Here is a 20,980-nt window from a genome sequence, read left to right as displayed (position 1 = left end):
AAGTCTTGGCCTTCAGCGGGATCTCAAAGAGGAGGATGCGTTGCATTGGAGGGTCACCCACTGTTTTCCGGGGGCTTCAGGACCCAAGCCGCATTTCTGGCATTTCTAGATTCTGGTGATCTCGAACTCTCCTTTTAGCCAACGCTGCCCACAAACTCCCTTCTGGGCCTGCTAGCAAGTCAGAGGCGCTCAGTTCAAAGAGGGCATCGGCAGGTCGGATAATAAAGAGCTCACCTTCTCCCCACCCTGGGAAGCAGGACCACGAACTGGTCCAAACAAACACCCTTAACAGCCCAGCACTAGGTTCTGCGCCGGCTTCAGACTCCACCCGAGCCCCTTGCCCTTCTCTCGCCCAAAGCTCCGGATCCGGACCCCGCACTCCACACTAAGAACCGCGCTGGCCCCGCCGCACGCCTCCCCCACGCTGCTGACTCAACCAAGGGAAGAGAAACCTCTGGGTTTTTTCCGACCGGTCTAAGGGTGCCCGCGTCCCGCCCCGCCCACCATACAAGCCCCCGCCCCGCCTAAAGTTGTCCTTCTGGTTTGCGCCCGCGGGACGCGTCGGCGTGGCTCCCCGGGGTGTGGCTAGAAGACTTCGGCTACGCCTTCCCGAAGGGCGGCCCCCTCCGCAACCCGGAAAAGCAGACCCCGCGCGGCCGCGGGGCGCCGGGCATGCTCACTGGCGCGGGCCGGGCCCGCAGCTCCGGCAGGAAGCGCCCGCGCTAGGCGGCCCCCGGCGTGCCAGCTGGAGTCGGGCGGAGCCGGCGCCCCAGCGCAGGGTGGCTCTGCCAGTCCCCGCGCGCTTGGGCGGCCGCACACGTGTCCAGGCGTCACGTCCGCGCGCGCCCCCGGGGCTTGCGTCAGCTGCCGTTCCAGGAGCAGCTGGGCCGGAGTTCTGCGCACCGCTCGGCTTCGGGGCCGCGACGCCGCCGGGAGGGCGCGGAGGGGTGTTCGGAACGCCGAGGGCCGCGGAGATCGTCAGCGCGGTCCAGCTCCCTCGCCCGCCAGCGCGGGCCGTCTCTGTTGTTTGGTCCTGGGCTGGGCGCGGTGGCGTTGCCCCGGAGCCCGCCGCCCGCGGGGCGCGCACCGCCTTGACTCCGGCGTCCCCGCGGCAGGCAGGCGCCCGCAGTTCCATGGTTGGTTCGGAGCGCGATGAGCCGCCCGTCCTCCACCGGCCCCAGCGCTAACAAACCCTGCAGCAAGCAGCCGCCGCCGCAGCCCCAGCACGCTCCGTCCCCGGCTGCGCCCCCGGCCGCCGCCACCATCTCGGCTGCGGGCCCCGGCTCGTCCGCGGTGCCCGCCGCGGCGGCGGTGATCTCGGGCGCCGGCGGCGGCGGCGGGGCTGGCCCGGTGTCCCCGCAGCACCACGAGCTGACCTCGCTCTTCGAGTGCCCGGTCTGCTTTGACTATGTCCTGCCCCCAATCCTGCAGTGCCAGGCCGGGCACCTGGTGTGTAACCAATGCCGCCAGAAGTTGAGCTGCTGCCCGACGTGCAGGGGCGCCCTGACGCCCAGCATCAGGAATCTGGCTATGGAGAAGGTGGCCTCGGCAGTTCTGTTTCCCTGCAAGGTAAGCCCAGGTGCCAGCCGCGCACCTCCACCCGGCGACCATCCGGATTCCTCCAGCCCACTCGCAGGCGCTGAGAGGCAGGTGGCATCTCTCTTATTAAGCAAAAAATTACATTTTGTCCACCCTCCCCTATGCCCACCTGTCCACTTTGGAAGTAGCTCTGGGCTGATAGTTGCCCGAGCACTGACCCCAGCCTAACTGGCACACGATCGCTGTTAGAACACATCACAGCTCACCCCACTTGGAGCCTGCGTACTCTGCAGGCGTGGGTGTGCTGGGTAAGGCTGGGCCGCTCAAGTAAAACTTGGACCAGGAGGCTGACTAATCTTTGGGGGATTTGGCGGGGGGGGCGGGAAAGGGCGAACTAAAAGCACCTTTTACCAGCACTGGGCTTGGAAGCATTGGTACTGGGTTCCTCCTACATCCTGCGCCTCCCTTCTGCTCACCCCTGACACGTGGGAGCCCTCGGGAGTGTAGCTTAAAAGGGGGGGGGGCGCGCCTACAGCCTATTTTCTTTCCTCTAGCAACTAGAAAACCCTGGAAGCCACGCCTTTCCCTCCCCTAGCCTTCCATGTCCTGGGGAATTGTGTTTTTTAACTAAGTGGGGGTGGAAACAAGAGTTGATCAGGAATTTGATAGGAAGGGCAGGCAGGAGCTGTTGTTACAGTTATTTAAAGCCCATCACTTAATTTTTCATTTAGTTAAAAAAGTTATAAATGCTCTTGCAAAAAAAAATGCAAACCACTAAGGTAAGAAAAGTCAAGTTAAAAACCAAGACCACTCGCCTCCTTTACCACCAATATTAGGTTTAGCGTGCATTTTCATAGGGTTTTTTCCTAACCATATATAAATATACTCTCTGCAGCTGAATATAATTGAATATAGCTGAATATAGATGCAAGTGTCAGAAAGGTGTTTATATGCACACACATAGACACAAGTTTTTCTCCAAAAATGGTGTCTGCCACTTGCTGTAAAATTTTTATGGCACATATTTTTCTGTGTCTGAAACCTAGCTCTGCTTCACTGTATTTTAAATGGCTGCATAGTATTGCATTGTATGGTCATATTGTAACATCTGTTTACCTACATGTGTCATTTCAAAATCTTTAGGAGCAGTTTCAGAGACATACCTATCTCTATTACCTCATTATAACCTAGAAATTTACCATAAAATTCATTTCCTAAACTTAGAAATAATGTCATTAACACTTTTGAGCTTTTTTATAAAAGCAACTGCTCTGTCTCTTGGGCCACTTAGGCTGTCTTGTTTCTCCTTGGTGCTGCCTGCTTTTATAGGGCAAGAGCTTATTTTTAAATTAAAAATAATCCACCAGAGAACTGAAGCTTGGGACTCAAGTCAGTAAAATGAGTGATTTAATTTGGTCTGTGCCCTGCCACAAATCAGGTTTAAAATAGCATACTCAAATAAGGGTTTGAAGCTGTGTTTGGGCTGCGGGTTTCCAGTCAACCTTAATAAATTACTCTGCTTTCAGCCACTCCTCATACAAGCCTTACTAATCCACCCAGCCCAGTAGGAGTTTGTCACAAAATGCAGACAAACTATTTCCAAAATTTTCTTAGGGTCATGAAAGTGGCAGCTTAGTCATCAAGAGAAGATTTGGTGATAGTTGCCATAAGAGTGGATATTTGAGGTTTGAGATCTATTGTGGGGGCTGGGTGAGGGGGTGGGGAATGCCCCTCAGGATTTCTGGGGTGCTGTCTTCTCAGCCTTTCACTTTCCCCCAGACCTTCAGAGGCTAACAGAAGACATGACTTTAAATGAATTACAGTTCACAAATGAGCATTTGCTATCAGTCAGCTATCCGTAATTTATTTTTAAAAAGTAGTATCATAAGCACATTGTGTGGCTCCATAGAGAAAGGGAAGTCATAACAAGCTGTATGAAATGTGAAGTTTCACTTTCAGGATTCAGAATTCTCGTTCCTGTTGAATCGTATGTTCTCTCCTAATGCGTCACATGCTAGTGAAGTCTTTCTTGAAGAGTTCTACTGGTAACCAGGGGTGCCCGGCATTTCTATACATGCCAGTGATTTTTAAAGTTCCCATTCTGTAAGACTGTAGATGGACAAAGCCATCACTTTGCAAGCCGGAATTAAACAGGGTCAACCATCTGCCTATGGACCAGAAACGAAGCTTAGAAAGTGATCTGGAGGGCCACTTTTGTGTGTATGCCTGTCTGTGAGATTTATAAAGCTGGCGTTTGCATGCCTCAACTTTGGTTGATCAGTAATCCAGACTACTGACAGGGCAACTCAGCCAGTGAGTTTGGCTGAACCCAACCTGGATGTATACAGAGGCCCAGCAAGCAACCAAGATGGCTGAGAGCGATAGGGAGTGGTGAGGCCTATGGAGAACTTTAGCAAAATGGAGGTCTGCATAGCTAGCCCTTCAGCTCGCACTAGAAATCATAGGGACTGCCTTGTCACTGTCCCTACCTGCTGAGTCTCTCTCATGGGCTGGCTCATGTGAGAAAACCAATGCTGGGTAAAATACCAGAACCCAGGTCTCAGGAGTTGCCTGGCACTGCCATTGTTTGCCTGAGAGACCACCTCTGGGGGCCTTGATGTCCTCAACTGTCATGAAGAGATGGGACTGCTCAACTTCCAAGGACCTGTAGCTTCCAGCATTCCATGACAAGAAGGGAGGACCTGTGCATGCCAGCTTCTTTGCGTGGGTCACCTTTTATGAGTCTGCCTTTCTTTTTCTCAGGTGACAAAACACATGCCTGTAGAGAGGTTAAATGACTTAACAAAGATCACACAGTGAACCAGCCCATAAACTTGCATCCTGAAGGCACATGGGTGTACCTTTGTACTACTCACTATATAGGGATTTTGAATCTGAGGTTATACTCCAAGGCTCCACATCATAACTTGAGGTTGACACCAGTAACAGAATCACCTGACCTAGATGAGTTCACCAGATGGACACATCCCAGTGAGACAACATGCATGCTGACTATAAAATTCATTGGCAGAAATTTTGTAGGGTTTGTGGGGTGGGAAGATCGGGCTGGGGGTTGGGGGAAAGAGCCTACAAACGTAATATTAACTTAATATTTGGGGAGATTTCATCACAGCTCTGAAGAGCTCATGCTTCGGTTGGCCCCAAAACGGATGTGTTGCCACATAGCTTCCTCACGGAGGTGTGGAGTCACTTAATGAAAGGCTAGAGTCCTGCCAGCACCTTTGATAGAGGGCACCACATGCACTATTAGCTCAGGTCTCCTGTTAAAAAAAGGATCTCTGTCAGAGTGTGGCTCTTCTCCACTTGTGGTATTTTTAGTCCATCCAATGGCCTGTGCCACGCCTGAGAAGGTTTGACATCCTGTTCCCTTATCTCAAACCCACACCTCAAGGGAGCGTGGGTACAGGGGCAGAAGTGAAGGCTGACACGTTTGTGCTACCACTTAACAATGTGTTTTAATACCAGCCCAGTATTTTTCTCCACAACTGTGGGAAATGCTAAACCACTCCAGCCTGCTTACACTATGGGACATTTTCTTTCCACTTTTTCTTTGCCCTCCTCTACAAGTTTCTAGCAGCCTTATCTCCAAATAATTACTGAACTAGAAACTAGAAAGCCTCGGCCAGACAAGTCTTACCTACTGCTGGATTTTGACAGTGCTGTGTTCCTTTAAAAAAAAAAAAGGTCAAATCAGAGAACCCCATTGAAAGTTAAAAGCTCCTCAGTGTGGACTCATTTACTCCAGTGGAGGAAAACTATAAGTACCAGCAGGGGGGTGGGGTGGGTACAGCTGAATGGTAGAACACATGCTTAGCATTCACGAGGTCCTGGGTTCAATCCCCAGTACCTTCATTAGAAAAATTTAAAAATTAAATTTAAAAAAAGAATACATTTAAATACTGGCAGGGAAAGGTCATGTAAGGGAGGGAGGCAGCTGCATCTGACACGTGACCCTCAGGGTTCAGGTGACCTCAGGGGAAGTGGAGATGGCTGGGAGCCGGACAGCACCTGCCACCTCCAAAGAGAGCAACTTCTGCCCAGCCTTGGCTCACTGGCAGGGGTGGGAATGTGGATGCAGCCATGCCAGACCTTTGGATTTTTTCAAGAAAAGCCAGAACTCTGAATTTTTTGAATGTTAAATATCTTTGTTTGTTTGTTTGTTTGTTTGTTTTTTGACATTGGCCAAATTCAAATTTAAAGCCAGCACTTGCAGGCCAAACCAACTGTGTCTGCAGATCAAATTCCAACTGCTAGTGTGCAGCCTCTGATCTAGATCTCTTTTAAAAAGCCTGGAAGTTCTCATTGAACTCTGAGCATATGTGAACTTTGGAACTCTGATAGCCCCCAGCTGTAGGGGATGTTCTCTTTTCATCTCTATTTTGCCGAGAGAAAATGCCAACATTTAGGACTCTAGGAGACAGGAACTGTTGTTCTAGTGACGAGACATTTGACGTATAAGTCAGTCTATTTCTTTGCACCAGAGTGTTTTTAAGAGAAAGAGTTGGATTAAATGATTTTACCAAGGATTTTTTTTTTTTTTTTTTTTTGCCCTGAAATTTTGGAAACTAGTAAGCTGTCCAAGGAAAACAGGCACTGGGCAGGAGACAGAACTAGGTTCCTATCCTGGCTTTGTATGACCTCAGTCCAGTTACCACATCCTTGGGCCTGTTTGTTCATCAGTTGCAGAGAACAGAGATAACCCCTAGCTGGTGGGTGCTCTGAGATCGGATTACAAGTGCTGGAGAGGGCTTCTCCTTCACCAAATCAGATGGAAGATGGGTGGGATTAGAGTGGCTGCTAGGTGATGGGTGATCTATCACCAAAAGTCTGAGGGGATAAGCCGATTTGCCAAAACCACTTCAAAGATCTCTTCTTAACTTTAAAACTTCCCAGAAGACAAAATCGTTTGGAAATTGTCCCTGCTGCCCTCACTGCTAGCTGAAGTTGACCAAGTTGGCTCAAAAAAGCATGTACTGGCAAACACCGGGGTCCACGTGCATTTCCAGTGAGGCTCAAGATTTGAAAGAACCAAACTGACAGCTTTTGAGAGGAAAATCAAGAACAGAAGCACTGGAATGCTAGGAAAGCGTACTAAAGCTGAATGCTGCTTCTACACAGAATTGGCCACAGATTTTCACAGGTCACCACTGCCTGGAACCAGAGCAGATCATTTTTAACTTTAAGTTGATCTCTAGAACAGTCGGAATGGAGGAGAACCGAGAGGGACAGCAAGTCTGGCCTACGGAGTCCCCAGCCTAGGACTGGATTAAATTTGCCCGGTTTTGAAGCTCCACAGAAAGTGCTATATCCCTATGACTCTCGTAAGACCTTCGGTGTAAAATACCTTAAGAGCCACATTTGTACACCCAAAAAAATTTGTAAACAGTGGCATTTCCCATTCACACTCACTCCTTGAGAGGGGCACGTAGGAGGTTCGCGTTTGCCAAAGTGAACGCCAGCATTCAGGGTCCCTGGGTGTTGCCGCTGAGTCGTGGGGCGTGTGCTCACACCTGGGGCATTAGAATGTGCTTCCTCTCTGGACAGACATCCTGAGAAGGAAAACAAAGCTAAAAAGCTTTCCTGATCAAGTATGTTTTTGTATTACTGAGTGTACTTAAGGCTTAGGAGAGATACTGAAAAGTCTCTAGCAGAATTTCATCAAGTCTGCTGCAGGAGATTCCAAGGCAAGGGTGGGTCTGAAGAAAAGTTAGTGGGACATCAGGAGGCGCCAACTCTGGCCTGATGCTCCATCAGGGAGAAAAAGGAGGAAGGGAGCATCACCAGCAGTAGGTGTTACCCTTTTGCTTTTCTTAACACTCCTACCTGCTTTTTCTCTCTGATGGTACATTGGACCAGAGTTGGCCTATCCTGATGACCCACCAACTTTTCTTCAGACTCATCCTTGCCTTGGAATCTCCTGCAGCTCCAAGCCCTCTTGCTGCAAACCATCAACCTAGCCAGCATCGCCTTCCCTCCTATCTCGTCCTTCTAAAACTCTAACTGTGGAGAGAGATGTGCCAGCAGATCCCTTCTGAAGCTGTAGGAGCAGAGGAGTCTGGAGGCCTCCCTAGTGGTGGTGTCAGAGCTGCATTAAGAAGGCCGAGCAGCAGCATGCCCACGGAGAAGGAAGGGATGGGAGATCCTGATGGGGTTATGTGGGTGGCCAGTGCTGGTAGAAAATGTTGTTCACCTGGTCTGAACTGGGTATATAATCTCATATTATCCTCCTAGGTGCTTTGTAAAGGAAACAGGACATGGTTAGCATTCCCCCTAAGAGATTTGCCCAAAGTTTGTAAGTCTAGGGAGCAGAATCTCCAGATGGTGTCTTTTCCATCTCAACCTCTTGCCTTTTCTGCTGCCCACTCCACCCTGCTGAGGAACAGATCCTCCTTCCCAGTCCAGGCTTACATCATGGCTTCTGGAGGGATGGCAGTGGTACCAGAAGGGGCCTCTTACTAGAGCTGCCAGGTAAAATACAGGATGCTCAGTTAAATTTGAATTTCAGATAAGTATCTTTGAGGGTGTAAGTATAACCCAAATGTTGCCTGGGATATACTGGGCTGCTTGTGTTTTCATTTGCTAAATCTGGCAACCCTTCCATTTCAGTCATCTTGTGAATTAAGTTGCTTTTGTTGAGAAATAGAGTCTTGAGGGATGTAGCAGTGTTTGAAAGGTAGGCAGGGCAGTTACTGTGATTATGTAGGTGGGAGCCTGGCACAGAACAGTAAGGGTGTATGGAAAAAGGCTGGGCAAAGCACTGCTAGCCCAGCATAAAGCCTCTGACTCTGGCTCCGACTTTAAAGTGCTTTTGTTTGCTTGAACAGAGACTTGGAAGGGACCTGACAAAACTGGTTCTCCAAGACAATGTGGGGTTGCCTGCTAGCTCTGGCTATGGTCAGATGAGAAAGTACACTTGGTCAAAAGTCAACTTTTGTTTAACATTTCTAAGATTAAAAATAAACCCCTGCCAGCCCAAAGAGTCTTTGTAAGGCCAGATGCACACATGCTCCCCTCCCCAATAGCAGGATGTTCTCAGATGACAGCGATAATATGACAAGGCCTCCACCAAAACACCTTTAGTAAGAAAGCTCTCTGTCACATGGGGCTTGTCGACTTTTCATACACAAACGAGGAATTTTTGAGCCCCAGATTTCAACTAGCATTGCCTTTTCCAGGAGAAAGTTTATGAAGTCAAATACCAATATTTTCTTAGTCTGACCACTGTGTGACAATTTAGGTAGAGAGACACTGTCTTCTCATATTATTATCTGTGAAACTCTTACTGTACTATGAGCCGCTAATTATGACTCTGCACTACCTCATAGCAGAGGTGAGGAATTTACCATTTGAGTGAAGTGAAAATCCGCAAAGGTTCTTAGAGGAAGGATGCTAGACACAGATGCAGGTTGAATATTATAATTAAGTCACAAGAAGACACTTCACTTTCTCCTGTTGCCCAAGTCTGAATTTATCCACTGTTAATGACAGTGAAGGGCTGAGTTATAGTTTTATAGACCCACTCAGAGGTCCAGTACGTGGTTGGTAGGCTCAATCCAAGGTCACACAGGACACTGGGCACTTGAGTTCTAATCACAGCTACTCTACCCGTGACTGTAAACACATTTTTAAACAAGAGAGACTACAGCCATCAAAATGACAACAGCATCCTTGTTTCCCCATCTATGTAAGTTTTCAGAAAAGCTCTAAACACCCCTACCCAGATAGTTCATGTAAATAAAGTATGGGAAATGCCTTTATCAAAAATCACAAAACAAACCTAGAGTGACTGAAGTCTAAAATACATGTTTTTCCTTAGATGATCTCAGGGTCTATTGAATTTTTTTTTAATCCACAGTTCCACAGTAAGACTTTTAATTAAAGTAAAATTAACATGGTGGAGAACAGCCATCCTCTGCAGATAAACCTAGTATTTATTCATGTACCAACAAATACTGGATGGGCAGGAAGCAGGCAATAAATCAGTAAGTGAATGAACAAAGTTAATAGATCCATAAATTAATCGGAAAATAACCTATAATCATTCAGTGATATTTTGGGAATAGATTAAAAACATTTTTAGTCACAAAAGAGCTAGCTTGGATTGTTAAAAGTCGCTTTAGAAAGTGGTAAAACTTAAGTGTAACTACTAGTTTAAAATGTACATTTTTTTTAATTGAAGTATAGTTGATTTGCAATGTTGTATTAGTTTCTGGTGTACAGCATAGTGATTCAGTGATGCATATACATATATACTTTTTCATATTCTTTTGCATTATATGTTATTACAAGATACTGAATATAGTTCCCTGTACTATGCAGTAGGACTTTGTTGTTTATCTACTACTATATATTTTTTAAATGTTTTATTTATTATTGTATTATTTAAATATTTTGGCGGGGGTTGGAAGGTAATTAGGTTTGTTTATTTTTAGAGGAGGTACTGAGGATTAAACCTAGGACCTCATGCATGCTAAGCATGCACTCTACCACTTGAGCTATACCCTCCCCCACCCTATTATTATATAGGGTAGTTTGTATCTGCTAATCTCAAACTCCTAATTTATCACTGCCCACCCTTTCTCCTTTGGTAACCATAAATTTGTTTTCTATGTCTGTGAATCTGTTTCTGTTTTGTAAATAAATTCATTTGTATCATTTTTAGCTTCCACATATAAGTGATATCATATGATATTTGTCTTTGTCTTCACTTAGTTTACTCATACTTCATAATCTATAGGTCCATCCATGTTGCAGCAAATAGCATTATTTCATTCTTTTTTATGGCCAAGTAGCATTCCATCGTGTGTGTGTGTGTGTGTGTGTGTGTGTGTGTGTGTGTGTGTGTGTGTGTGTGTATATCTCTCCACCCCATTTTCTTTATCCATTCATCTGTTGATGGACTAAAATGTAAGTTTTAACCACAACATGGGTCTAGACTAGGTTTAGGCACAAATCCCATTTGAACAAGTCTAAAGGATGTTGAGAAAATAGAAACTTCAACCAATAGCCTCTTATTATCTACTGATCATACGTAATAAGCTACACTGCCAGGAATCCATCCTTCCCATTGAACTCATCTAACTCTGACTCCATTCACTTTCCCAGTGCTAAAAGAGGTTTACCTGTACAGGAAAAAAGCAGGTGTGGGTAAGGTTCATTCCTAGAGCTCCTCTCTCAGGTCATCTGGAATCAAATAGGAGTTTCCCTTGGACCACTGAGAGTGGTGGATAATGAAACTGGAAACTGTAGTCCAGGGCTATAGATTGCTCAGGTGCCCCACAGACCTTTAGAAGGAGGAATGGAGAAGGTTTTGTCTTCTATAGGTGTCTGAGAAGTGTTGATAATTATAACAATTGATGTCTACACTGCAAAATTTTATTGGTTCACTAAAATGAGCCCCAAGAGGTTCTATTATTAGTTGCATTTACATGTAAATATATCGTTAAAAGTATATTTTCTTTTAAAAAATAACACTATTATGGTAAAACTTAATTCATTCAACCAGCTCTGCAAAAGGAATCTCTATCTCATGAAGGATAAGTGTGCTTAGTCCTTGGATTCTTTAATGTGTTTTTTACATGATTTAAAATGTATACTGACAGGCATATGCAGAATAGATAAACAAGATTACACTGTATAGCACAGGGAAATATATACAAGATCTTGTGGTAGCTCACAGCGAAACAATGTGACAATGAATATATGTACATTCATGTATAACTGAAAAATTGTGCTCTACACTGGAATTTGACACATTGTAAAATGACTATAACTCAATAAAAAAAGTTTAAAAAAATGTATACAACACTTGTAATAGTACAACAAATTCACATATGCCCTTTATCCAGATTCACCAGTTGCTTCCTTTTGCCCCACTTTATCTTTTGTGTTCTCTCCATTTATACATATAAATGTATAAATGGAGTGGAAATTGTAAGCATCCTGCCCTTTTACCCATACATACGCCGCTGTTTCTCTTGCCGCTGTTTCTCTTTTAAAACAAAAGGACACTTCCCTATGTAATTATGGTAAGTTACCAAAATCAGGAAATGTGATATGCAGCAGATATTCCTATCTAATCTTCAATCCATATTCAAATTTCAGTGGCTGCCCCAGTAATGCCCTTTGTAGCAATTCTGGTTTTGCAGTCCAGGGTCATATATTGCATCTGGCCGTCAGTGTGCATCCTGTGATGATTACTGCTTATTTACATTGAAAGAAAGTGCAGTTTGCTTTGGCTTACTCCAAGACAAGGTCATTTCTTGTATTTAATTCAAAAAAGTTTATAAGCATCAACAACAAAATACCTATTGTGCTTTGTTTTCCCTGAGACATTCTCATTTGAGGTGCTGGCAGATAGTTTGCTAATAAATGTCCCCGTTTCCTAGGAGGTAGGCAGGTGGAGGCAGGGTGGTTCCTGCACAGTCCTCGTGAGGGACATGCTTCTGTTCCTGGCGCCTCCATTGTCCTAGACTGTTGATTGTTGGAGTTCACCAAATTGTTCTTGAATTGCATGGACTCATATTTAATTAAAGAGGTTAAAAGACTCATTCTAAACCAGTCACAGGATCCATGACCTTCACTAGCACCCAGGCTAAGAATTCTGTTTATATACTCATTATGTAAAAAAATACAATGTGTCTGTTTCTTAGGCAAATAACAGGTGTCTAGTATTTGACTGTTTCTGACGTACCACGTCGTGTTTGTGTTTAAAGGGGTTTCAATGCCAAAAAGAGAAAAACCTTTTCAAAATTCCAGCTTAAATAAAACAACCTTCAAACCCCATGTTCAGGAAAAGAATTGGCACTATTTATTGCTTTCTGCAAAGCTTTCAAAATGCACCAGGTCACACACTCTTTACGGCAGAACATGTTTGCACAGGACTTTTGAGCCACTGCAATGTGAAAAGTTTCTAAAAAGAAGTCAGAGAGGTTATTTCAACATGGTTTTGTTTGTCACTCTGCTGGGCCATCTCCCCACTCCCCACGTTCTTGTCTAGCTTTGGGCTTCTGTGTGTGGCCGTGTCTTGGCTGGCTCCCCCCAAGAGAGGTCTGCTTAAAGTAAACCCCACCCCAGCGCCGGGGGAAACGAGCAGGTATTTCCCGGTGGAAAAATCTCGTTTGTAACAATGGACGTGTCCCAGGCCGCAGGCAGCCCTCTGCAAAGCGGCCCAGGTGCTTTACCTTGGGAACAAGAGTACGCAGGGAAGAACCCGGGCATCTGAAGGAAAACAGGCATCCCAGTCTGAACCCTCCCGTCTGGTGGGCAGGCCCCAGCCAGAGTGTGAAAAGTGAAACCTCAGGACTTCCTCGCCAGATGCCAGAGAAGGCTGGGAGGGCCCAATTACTGGGTACTTGTTTGTGCGATACTGCCGCCCCACTCCTTAGGGAGGGCTGCTTCCAGGGCTGTTTTTCCCCTTGCAAACCAAGGAAAAAGTTAATCACCGAACCCGCTTTCAGAAGCAGTGTATTTGCGGACCCTGGGTTTTTGTGTGTGTTGGGTTGGGGGTGTGGCAGGAAAGGGATGGTCAAGGCAGATGGAAATTGTTTCTTTTTCTCGAAAGATTGGTTCTTTGATTCCTAAACTGTCCTGTGCAGAGAAATAGCAGCGGAGGATCAGGAAACGCAGGGCTCTGACCCTGGTGTGGCCACGGATGACCACGTGGCCGGGATGAGTCAGTGGGTCTGTGAAACGGGTGGAACCAGTGCCCCAGCCTCCCTCCGTGCTGTGCAATCAGGGCTGGGTGTCAGGGCTGTGTTCCTGAGCTACCCTGGGTAGCACCCATGGGGCAGGGTGGTGACCAAGCAGACTTGCTTCCTAGAGGACGTGCGGCCCCTTTTCAAAGCTGTAAGTGCGCTGCCCAGCCAGGTTTTGTCATTCGTTGACATCAGCGGCTCTCAACTGGGGTGATTTTGCCACCCGGGAGACATTTGGCCTTGGCCGTGCCCGTGACGTGTGTGGTTGCACTGCGTTGGGGGCGGGGAGAAGATGCTGGCATTTGGTGGGTAGAGGCCAGGGATTCTAGTAAACATCATCCAGTGCAGGGCAGAACCCCCCACACCAAGACTTAGCTGGTCTTTGTTTATCAACAGTGCTGCTGTAGAGAGACCCTGAAAATAAATTGTCGGTGAAGGCCCCGACGGAACCTGGACCCGCCTGCTCATTTAGGTTTTATCACCACTGTCTGCTCCACTCAGCCTGTGCTCAGGCCGGATGGAACTACTCCATCCACAATCCACTTTGTCCACAGTGAAGCTTTCCTTACTCCCGCTTCCTCAGTCTGTCCCTACTTTGAAATCACCTGTGGCATACCCCCTGGTCTTCCTTTGCGTAGTCACCTGTGTTTCTGATGTACTTGAGCTGTTTATGGGTGCATGGTATGTCCTCCCAACCCCGACAGCAAACACCACATGGGCATCTGCAGCTGATTCCCTCCAGCAGAGGTTGGCAGCCCTGAGAAACCCCGACTGCTCACCAGGAGAACACAAGCCCAGGGACCAGCACGATTTGGGTTTACTGCTCAGAGGTACCTAGTCAGTTCATACACCCTGAAGCCTGCCCTCTGATCCCCGGAAGAGTGCCCCTAATGTAGGTAACAAGAACATCATTCCAGAACAATGGCAAGACTGTTGTCACAAGTGTGAGGCATGTGGTACACAAGTGCATGTGTATGTGTGTGTGAGCACACGCATGTTTAAAGTTTAGATCTTTTCTTTTTAGAGATCGTCTCTAATCCAGTTGTCATAACAGTGGTGCCAGTGGTCATGAAGACACGCCCTCACCCATGATGGAAAAGAGAAGGAACAGACTGGCATTAAAGTTCAGCTTGTTTAGAAAAAGCAGAGTAAGCACATCACACTTTAAAATTCTATTTGTTTAAGTTCATAAAGGCTGTAGCAAGATCTTTTCATAAGGTCACTGTCCACACAGATGCTAAGTAATGCCTTTCCTATTTGTGTAATCTGGGGAGGTCCCCTGTTCTCGGTATTTGGGCTGAAGGAAGCGTGTGTGACTTGTAAGGCAAACCAGTAATTCTGAACGTAAATATTTCTACCTGAGTTACACAAGAAAGTTCTAAAATGATTGCTAGATGATATTTGCCATACATTTGAGTTCGTGAACATGGACTGGTTTGGGGCTTTGGGTTGGGGAGGAGGTGCAGGTGGTACTTTTCTGAACGCTCTGTGCCAAAGTTCATCTCGTTCCTGGAATTATTCCTGGGCAGCTGTGGTAAACAGCCCATTCTGAAAGGTCTGCAGATCCAAATATTAAGGGCTTGTTTCAGCCAGGAAATCTGCCAGGCTCTGGACTAATTCCTGCTATTTATGTGTGGATGAGTGTTTTAAACACTCCGCAGAAATGCCTCACCCATCACTCACAGAAGAACATCCTCAGAAGGCTCTGTATTCCGAGCCTCACCCTAGATTTAAAACACAGGTAATAGAGATTTGTCTTTCAGGGCCTTACACTGTTAGGAACACAAACTATAAATATATATGGATAAATAAATTTGTTTCTCCTTCTGATTACATTTTTATGCCCATGCTTTTCAAATTAGTCCATGGTTTTAAAAGATGAATCAGCAATTCCTATGGGCAAAGTAAGTAACAGTGAACTATTTCTGCCAATTTCCACTGAAGCCCATTATAATTCAGTTGAGGTACTGAGGAGGGAGGAGCTGCATTTCTCTCTTTAAGCCACCCTCTTCTTCCTTACTAGGGGAGACTCCGCTCCCTAAGGGTGCTGACTGCCATCTCTGCTCTGTATCTGCTCCGTGACTACAGCTTATCTGGGACTACAACTTAGGGTCTCATAAAGAGAAGGTGCCCGGTGCCTGCGCGTTGCCAGTGATGAATTCAGCTGGAAAGATTAGAACTTGACCTACTTAAAGTTTATAAGGGGTTTATTCCCTAAGGCAGGGTAGGGAGAAGCAAAAACGGCTGTGAGGTTTTCTTTTGTTTTGTTGTGTTAGCACTGGACACAGCATCTTAGAAAAATGACATGGCCCTGCCCTCATCTGGTGTCTTTGTGTCTCAGCTGAGGGTGGGGGAACCCAAACTGTACCTGCCACTCTGGGCTCGAGGGGCATGAAGTTAACTTCTGGTTTCACCTGAAAAGGTCATTTAGGTTTCCTTATTCTTTGCAGAACAACAGCGTAATACTCTGGGCAAGTGCCTACTCGTGGGCTGATTCTCCATCTGGTGTCTGGGAATTAACATGGTCATTCTCATGAAGGTTGGGTGCAGAAGTCTAATTCCTTCTGGTACGGTCTTTTCTCATGACAGATGTGATTTATCCATCAGGAATGTCATCTTAAGCACAAGGGAGAAAAAAATTTTGTTCCCACCCTATGAAGGCAGCATTTGAGGGACAGACTGTCAGAAAACCCATCTAGGACAGGTGCCCACTCCAGGACCCACTTTAGTTCTCCTTCCCCCTGGGCCTGTCCCAACGGCCTGACGTGCCTGGTCATGAAGAGATGTCCATGTGGACTTGAGGAAGGGGCCTGGGGGAAGTCCCTCAGGCTTTGAGGAGGGTGAGGCCCTTCTCATTTTTACCTCCAATGACTGGAACCACACTGGATCAGCAGTCTCCCAAGTTAACTAGTTGTTGGATGTGATTTCCTTTCTCCCAAAGGGTACGTTCAGAGCATACATTTGGGGCCACCAGCAGTTCTTTGCCACCCCACCCCTCAGGGTCAGGGAGGATAAAAGGTAAGGAAGGGGAGGTCATATTTCTAGCAGTGTGAGGGGTCTCCAGCCCTCCCCTGACCTGGGCCGGTCACTCTAGCAGCAAGAGCAGGGACCCCAGGGCAGCCTTCCCACAGCCTGCCTGCTGGTCACAATTTGAACCAAGAAGTAGAGGGGGGCGATGGAGAGGAGTCACACTATCTGCAGAACCGCCCATAGGCGAAAACCAGATACCATATATCCTTTGCCTTACCCCTAGCAAATCTAAATTCCCTTTAAAATTCTTTAAATTCACAGAAAATAAGGGAAAGGCCAGGTTTTCTAGGGCCGGTGCCACAATTTTGTTGGAGACGTTTCTAGTAAGAATGCTTGAGTTCTCGTGTTTTTAAGAGTGCTGGAATGCGGGCAGGAATGCAGTTCACTCCTGGTTTAGGATGTGCCTCTGATGTCGCGCACGGCAGTATGGATGATGAACAAGCACCGAGACTTTCAGTCTTCAATACTTAACTCATCTGGAGCAAAAGTCATTGAAATGAGAATAAAGTTTAAGTCTCGGAGACCTGGGTGGGTGGATACTCTTAGCGGTCTGCACCCACCCACAGAGGTTTGGAGAAGGTCCCAGGTCTCACTGTGTTTCTTCCTGTCCCCGCAGTATGCCACCACGGGCTGTTCTCTGACCCTGCACCACACGGAGAAGCCGGAGCATGAAGACATCTGTGAATACCGTCCCTACTCATGCCCTTGTCCCGGTGCGTCCTGCAAATGGCAGGGGTCCCTGGAAGCCGTGATGTCCCATCTCATGCACGCCCACAAGAGCATTACCACCCTTCAGGGAGAAGACATCGTCTTTCTGGCCACAGACATTAACCTGCCAGGGGCTGTCGACTGGGTGATGATGCAGTCATGTTTCGGCCATCACTTCATGCTGGTTCTGGAGAAACAAGAGAAGTATGAGGGCCACCAGCAGTTCTTTGCCATCGTTTTGCTCATCGGCACCCGCAAGCAGGCGGAGAACTTTGCCTACAGACTGGAGCTGAATGGGAACCGGAGGAGACTGACCTGGGAGGCCACGCCCCGGTCCATCCATGACGGCGTGTCCGCGGCCATCATGAACAGCGACTGCCTGGTTTTTGACACGGCCATAGCCCATCTTTTTGCAGATAATGGGAACCTTGGAATCAATGTGACTATTTCTACGTGTTGTCCGTGATGCACCGAAATTATCTGGGCGTAGCACTCTTATGTGTTAATAAAGGTTTTTATAGAGGTTTTATTCACTATGTCTTCACCAGTCAAGACCCACGGTTACCCCGTGTTCTGTTTAAACAGCAGTGTCCCATCTGGCACCAGCCCAACGAAGTTCATTAAACTGGGATGGATGGGATTGGCCGGTTAGTCATTTGGAGGTCACTCTGTGATCCAAAATCGACTTTATTAATTACATTTTATTTACTTCCCGCACCTGACCGGTGGCTCAGGCCCCTAGAGACCAGAACGTTAGGAGTTGGAGGCTCCTTCCTGCCTGCCTCCCTGTACCTGGTCCCTCCAAGCTGGCAACAGCACAGTGACTATCGCCAGATTCGTTGACTGTACTCTTATCTCATGTTTAGGGGGTAGGAATGGTTTTTAACACATTTTAAACAGTGTTTCTCAAACCAGATGGCTAACCAGTAGGCGTAGAATCACTTGCGTGCTCAGCTTCAACATACATTTGGGGGCACCTGCAAATTTAACAATCTCATCAGGTGATTCTCCTCAACAGTCACATTTGAGACTCACTGGGTTAAACTGTGGAGAAGGGTCCAGATTTTAAAGGTGCTCTAAGATTGCCCTCTACTGATACTGTCTGTCTTTCTACTATTTCCTCCGCCCTGCCCCCCCCCCCGCCCCCCAGATTAAACCTAGAATTACAGATCCCTGTGAACACACTCCTGAGATTTGGTCACTCTCTTGTGTTCGGGGTGGGTTGCCTAGGGAAGCAAGTCAGATGGCCGTCGATAGTTCTCACGCAGTTTTTGCTCATCACTAGTGCAGATCACCTGTTTACACGTGGCTTCCCTCGGAGGCCCTTCTGGACTTAGTTGGTGAGAAAGACTAGATCAGTAGAGTTGGAAAAGCTTTATAACCAGTGTCATATGCTTGCTATTTAAAGGTATGTGTTGGGTTGGTTTTTTTGTTTGTTTTTTTGCCACATTCACTTTAGTTTTTTAATAAATATTTTCCAAAAATGACTGTCATGCTTCATCTTCTGAGTGGAATATACAATATGTGTTTATTGGAAACCTACTGTGTGCAGGTACACTACCCTGGGCTTGGAGCGCTCACTGTTTCCACAGGAAGACACAGTCATTCATCCAAGGTCATGGCACGGGTCAGAGGCAGCACGGGGATCCAGACTCCCTTCTCTGAACCATGGAGTGTCACTGTTGTGCCAGGTCTCCTTGGAGGGGCTCTTTCTGCCTGCTGGTGCCAACGCTGATGGAAGGAGAGTATTTCTCCTGTTTTACAGAATCAGAAGGAAGAGGCTTGGCTAAAGCTGATGTCCAGAGTGCTGGGTTTGAACCAAGGTGACCCACTCTATCAGTCCTGTCCCTAAACTCTCAAAGGAGTTCACAATTTTAGCCCCGAATGCTCGGTGAGGATTGAAGACTGCTTACATTAGTGGCCCAATGGCATCAGAGAAGCACCAGGTGGGAGTGATGGCTTTGGAGAAGTTTCTGCTTTTTAGGTGAGAAGCAGGGCTGAGTTTTCAGCCAGGATAGAGTTCTGATGGTTAAGGAATAGCTAAAGTAACTTATCTTCAAGACTATTCTTCATATAAAGGTAAAGAAGCAGTGCCTTGAACAGAAGAAGATGTTTAAACCATGTTTGGTAAATGAATAAAAACCACAATTTTTGTCACTAGGAAAGTCACACTTCAAGCCAGTTTATGGAGGAATCTGTGGAGGTGAAACTAGGATCCAGGAGCAGGTGGACTTTGACCTTCCGGGACAGAGCTGTCCAGGTGTGGCTGTCCAGTGCACGCAGACACCCAGGCAACGTGTTCTGTGCATAAAGTAGCCTAGCTTGTCACCATCCCTTCGTGGCCATACCTAACGCTCCTTGTTACACGACAGAAGAAATTAGGAACAACTGGTCAACAAGGTACCAAAGGGTAAAGCTATAATTAAAAGACCATAAAGGTGCAGACAGTAGAATCAAGCTATTCCACAAGCATAAAATGTTAGGTTTTTTTTTTTTCAGTCCAAAGAGAGAAAGTGAGGGGTCAACAGTCACACAGTTAAGCATTACAGGCAGCAATGATTCTAGAATGAAGACTTCCCAACTCCCAATTCAGACATGTTTCTAGAAACTTAACAAAGGAGAATAAAGTTTCAGGCAACCAAACTTTATACTTTTACTTTCCATTGTTATCTAGCTCCGTGTAATTTCTGTCACTGGAAATCTGTAAACTTAACTTTCACTCTCCTTTTTGGAAACTAAGCATCTTCTGCCAGAAAATAAACAAAAATCCCCAGGTTATTCCCTTTTTTAAGAGGAAGTGAAAAACAGCAAAAAAGGTTATGTAAATAAAATCTCCTTTTATGTAGCTCTGACTGCAAATGCAACTTAAAATGCAGAGATAAGCATTTGTCAAAACTCATCACATGGTCCACTTATGTACCATATTTTTAAAAAAAATTTTCTCTTTCATGTCCTAATTCTATATTCTAATTTGATAGAAATCTGGCTGATCAAGCAAGATGGTAGATTCAGCCTGTGTCTTATGATGACTGAGCCATTCTAAACAATAAAAGGTTTTCAAAAAACCTCAATAAAATGACAATAATCATTAATTCTGGGTTGCAGAAACCTGGGTGTATGTTATATTAGTATTTACATTATTCTATATTTTTTAAAAAATTGTTTTAAACTAACCAGTCTTAAGATCAGTGGTTCCCGACTTTTCTGTGAGGGGGAACTGGTCTTGGTTTCCCTGAATCCTTAAGATTTAGAGGATTCAGAGGATGGAGTCCTCACAGTGAACTGTCCAGCCCAAATTATGGAAAACTTCAAAGGAGAGGCCATGGAGGCATCAACCACCTTGGAACTCACCTGAGCCGAATCTGAAACTGCCATCAGGTGCCAGCTAATGGTGAGGTGTCTCTGTCTTAGCGGCAGAATCCTGCAACTCCCTTATGATTCCATCCCAAGGAAGTTCTCCTTGTCCCTAACCTCAGGCTCTTGGGATTTGTCAAGTAGCCAGCAGTATGACCTTAGGTCCATCACTTGACCTCCCTGGTTCCAAATTTCCTAATCTGCAACATTTGAAATTTTATTTTCTAAATGTTTTTACTATAGTACTAATTTCCTGAGACAACTGAGCTATTTAAATTTAAAGTTAAGGTGTGTAAATCATTCCAGCTGGGCTTTGTATGCAGTGGTTCTGGAATAATTGCAACCCAGCGTGTGTCATTTGGAGTTAGCAGGTGAGTCACGCTCCGGCTGCCTCTCATACTCCCACAGTTTCAAGCCAGGGATGGTGCTTTGCAGTTTTGCTTTGTAGTTCTGGCTTGAGAGGCCCATGACCCTGACCTTTCCTGACTCATACATTCTATGCTTGAAGTATGATTATAATTTCACTGACCTGTGCTGGCCTGGAAGAAAAGGAGTCAAGAGTTCTTAAAGAATAGGAAATCTCGCTCTCAGTGTTAAACCTTCTGCTTCTGCTGCTAATTTGAAGCTTAAAA

General features: G+C 46.3%; 1 protein-coding gene across 1 annotated transcript; it reads left to right on the top strand.

Moving 5' to 3' along the window:
- The first annotated feature begins 664 nt into the window (after window positions 1-664).
- On the top strand, window positions 665-18,481 carry SIAH2 (siah E3 ubiquitin protein ligase 2). The gene is made up of 2 exons (XM_010986830.3): window positions 665-1,569; window positions 16,903-18,481. The coding sequence occupies exons 1-2, from the start codon at window positions 1,153-1,155 to the stop codon at window positions 17,458-17,460; spliced, it is 975 nt and encodes a 324-aa protein (XP_010985132.3). The 5' UTR covers window positions 665-1,152; the 3' UTR covers window positions 17,461-18,481.
- Window positions 18,482-20,980: the final 2,499 nt, after the last annotated feature.

The sequence above is a fragment of the Camelus dromedarius genome, chromosome 2 (genome assembly GCF_036321535.1).
Source record: "Camelus dromedarius isolate mCamDro1 chromosome 2, mCamDro1.pat, whole genome shotgun sequence".
NCBI classification, from domain to species: Eukaryota; Metazoa; Chordata; class Mammalia; order Artiodactyla; family Camelidae; genus Camelus; species Camelus dromedarius.
Note: the sequence above shows the minus strand (reverse complement) of the source record. Positions and strands in the feature narration are given on the sequence as shown.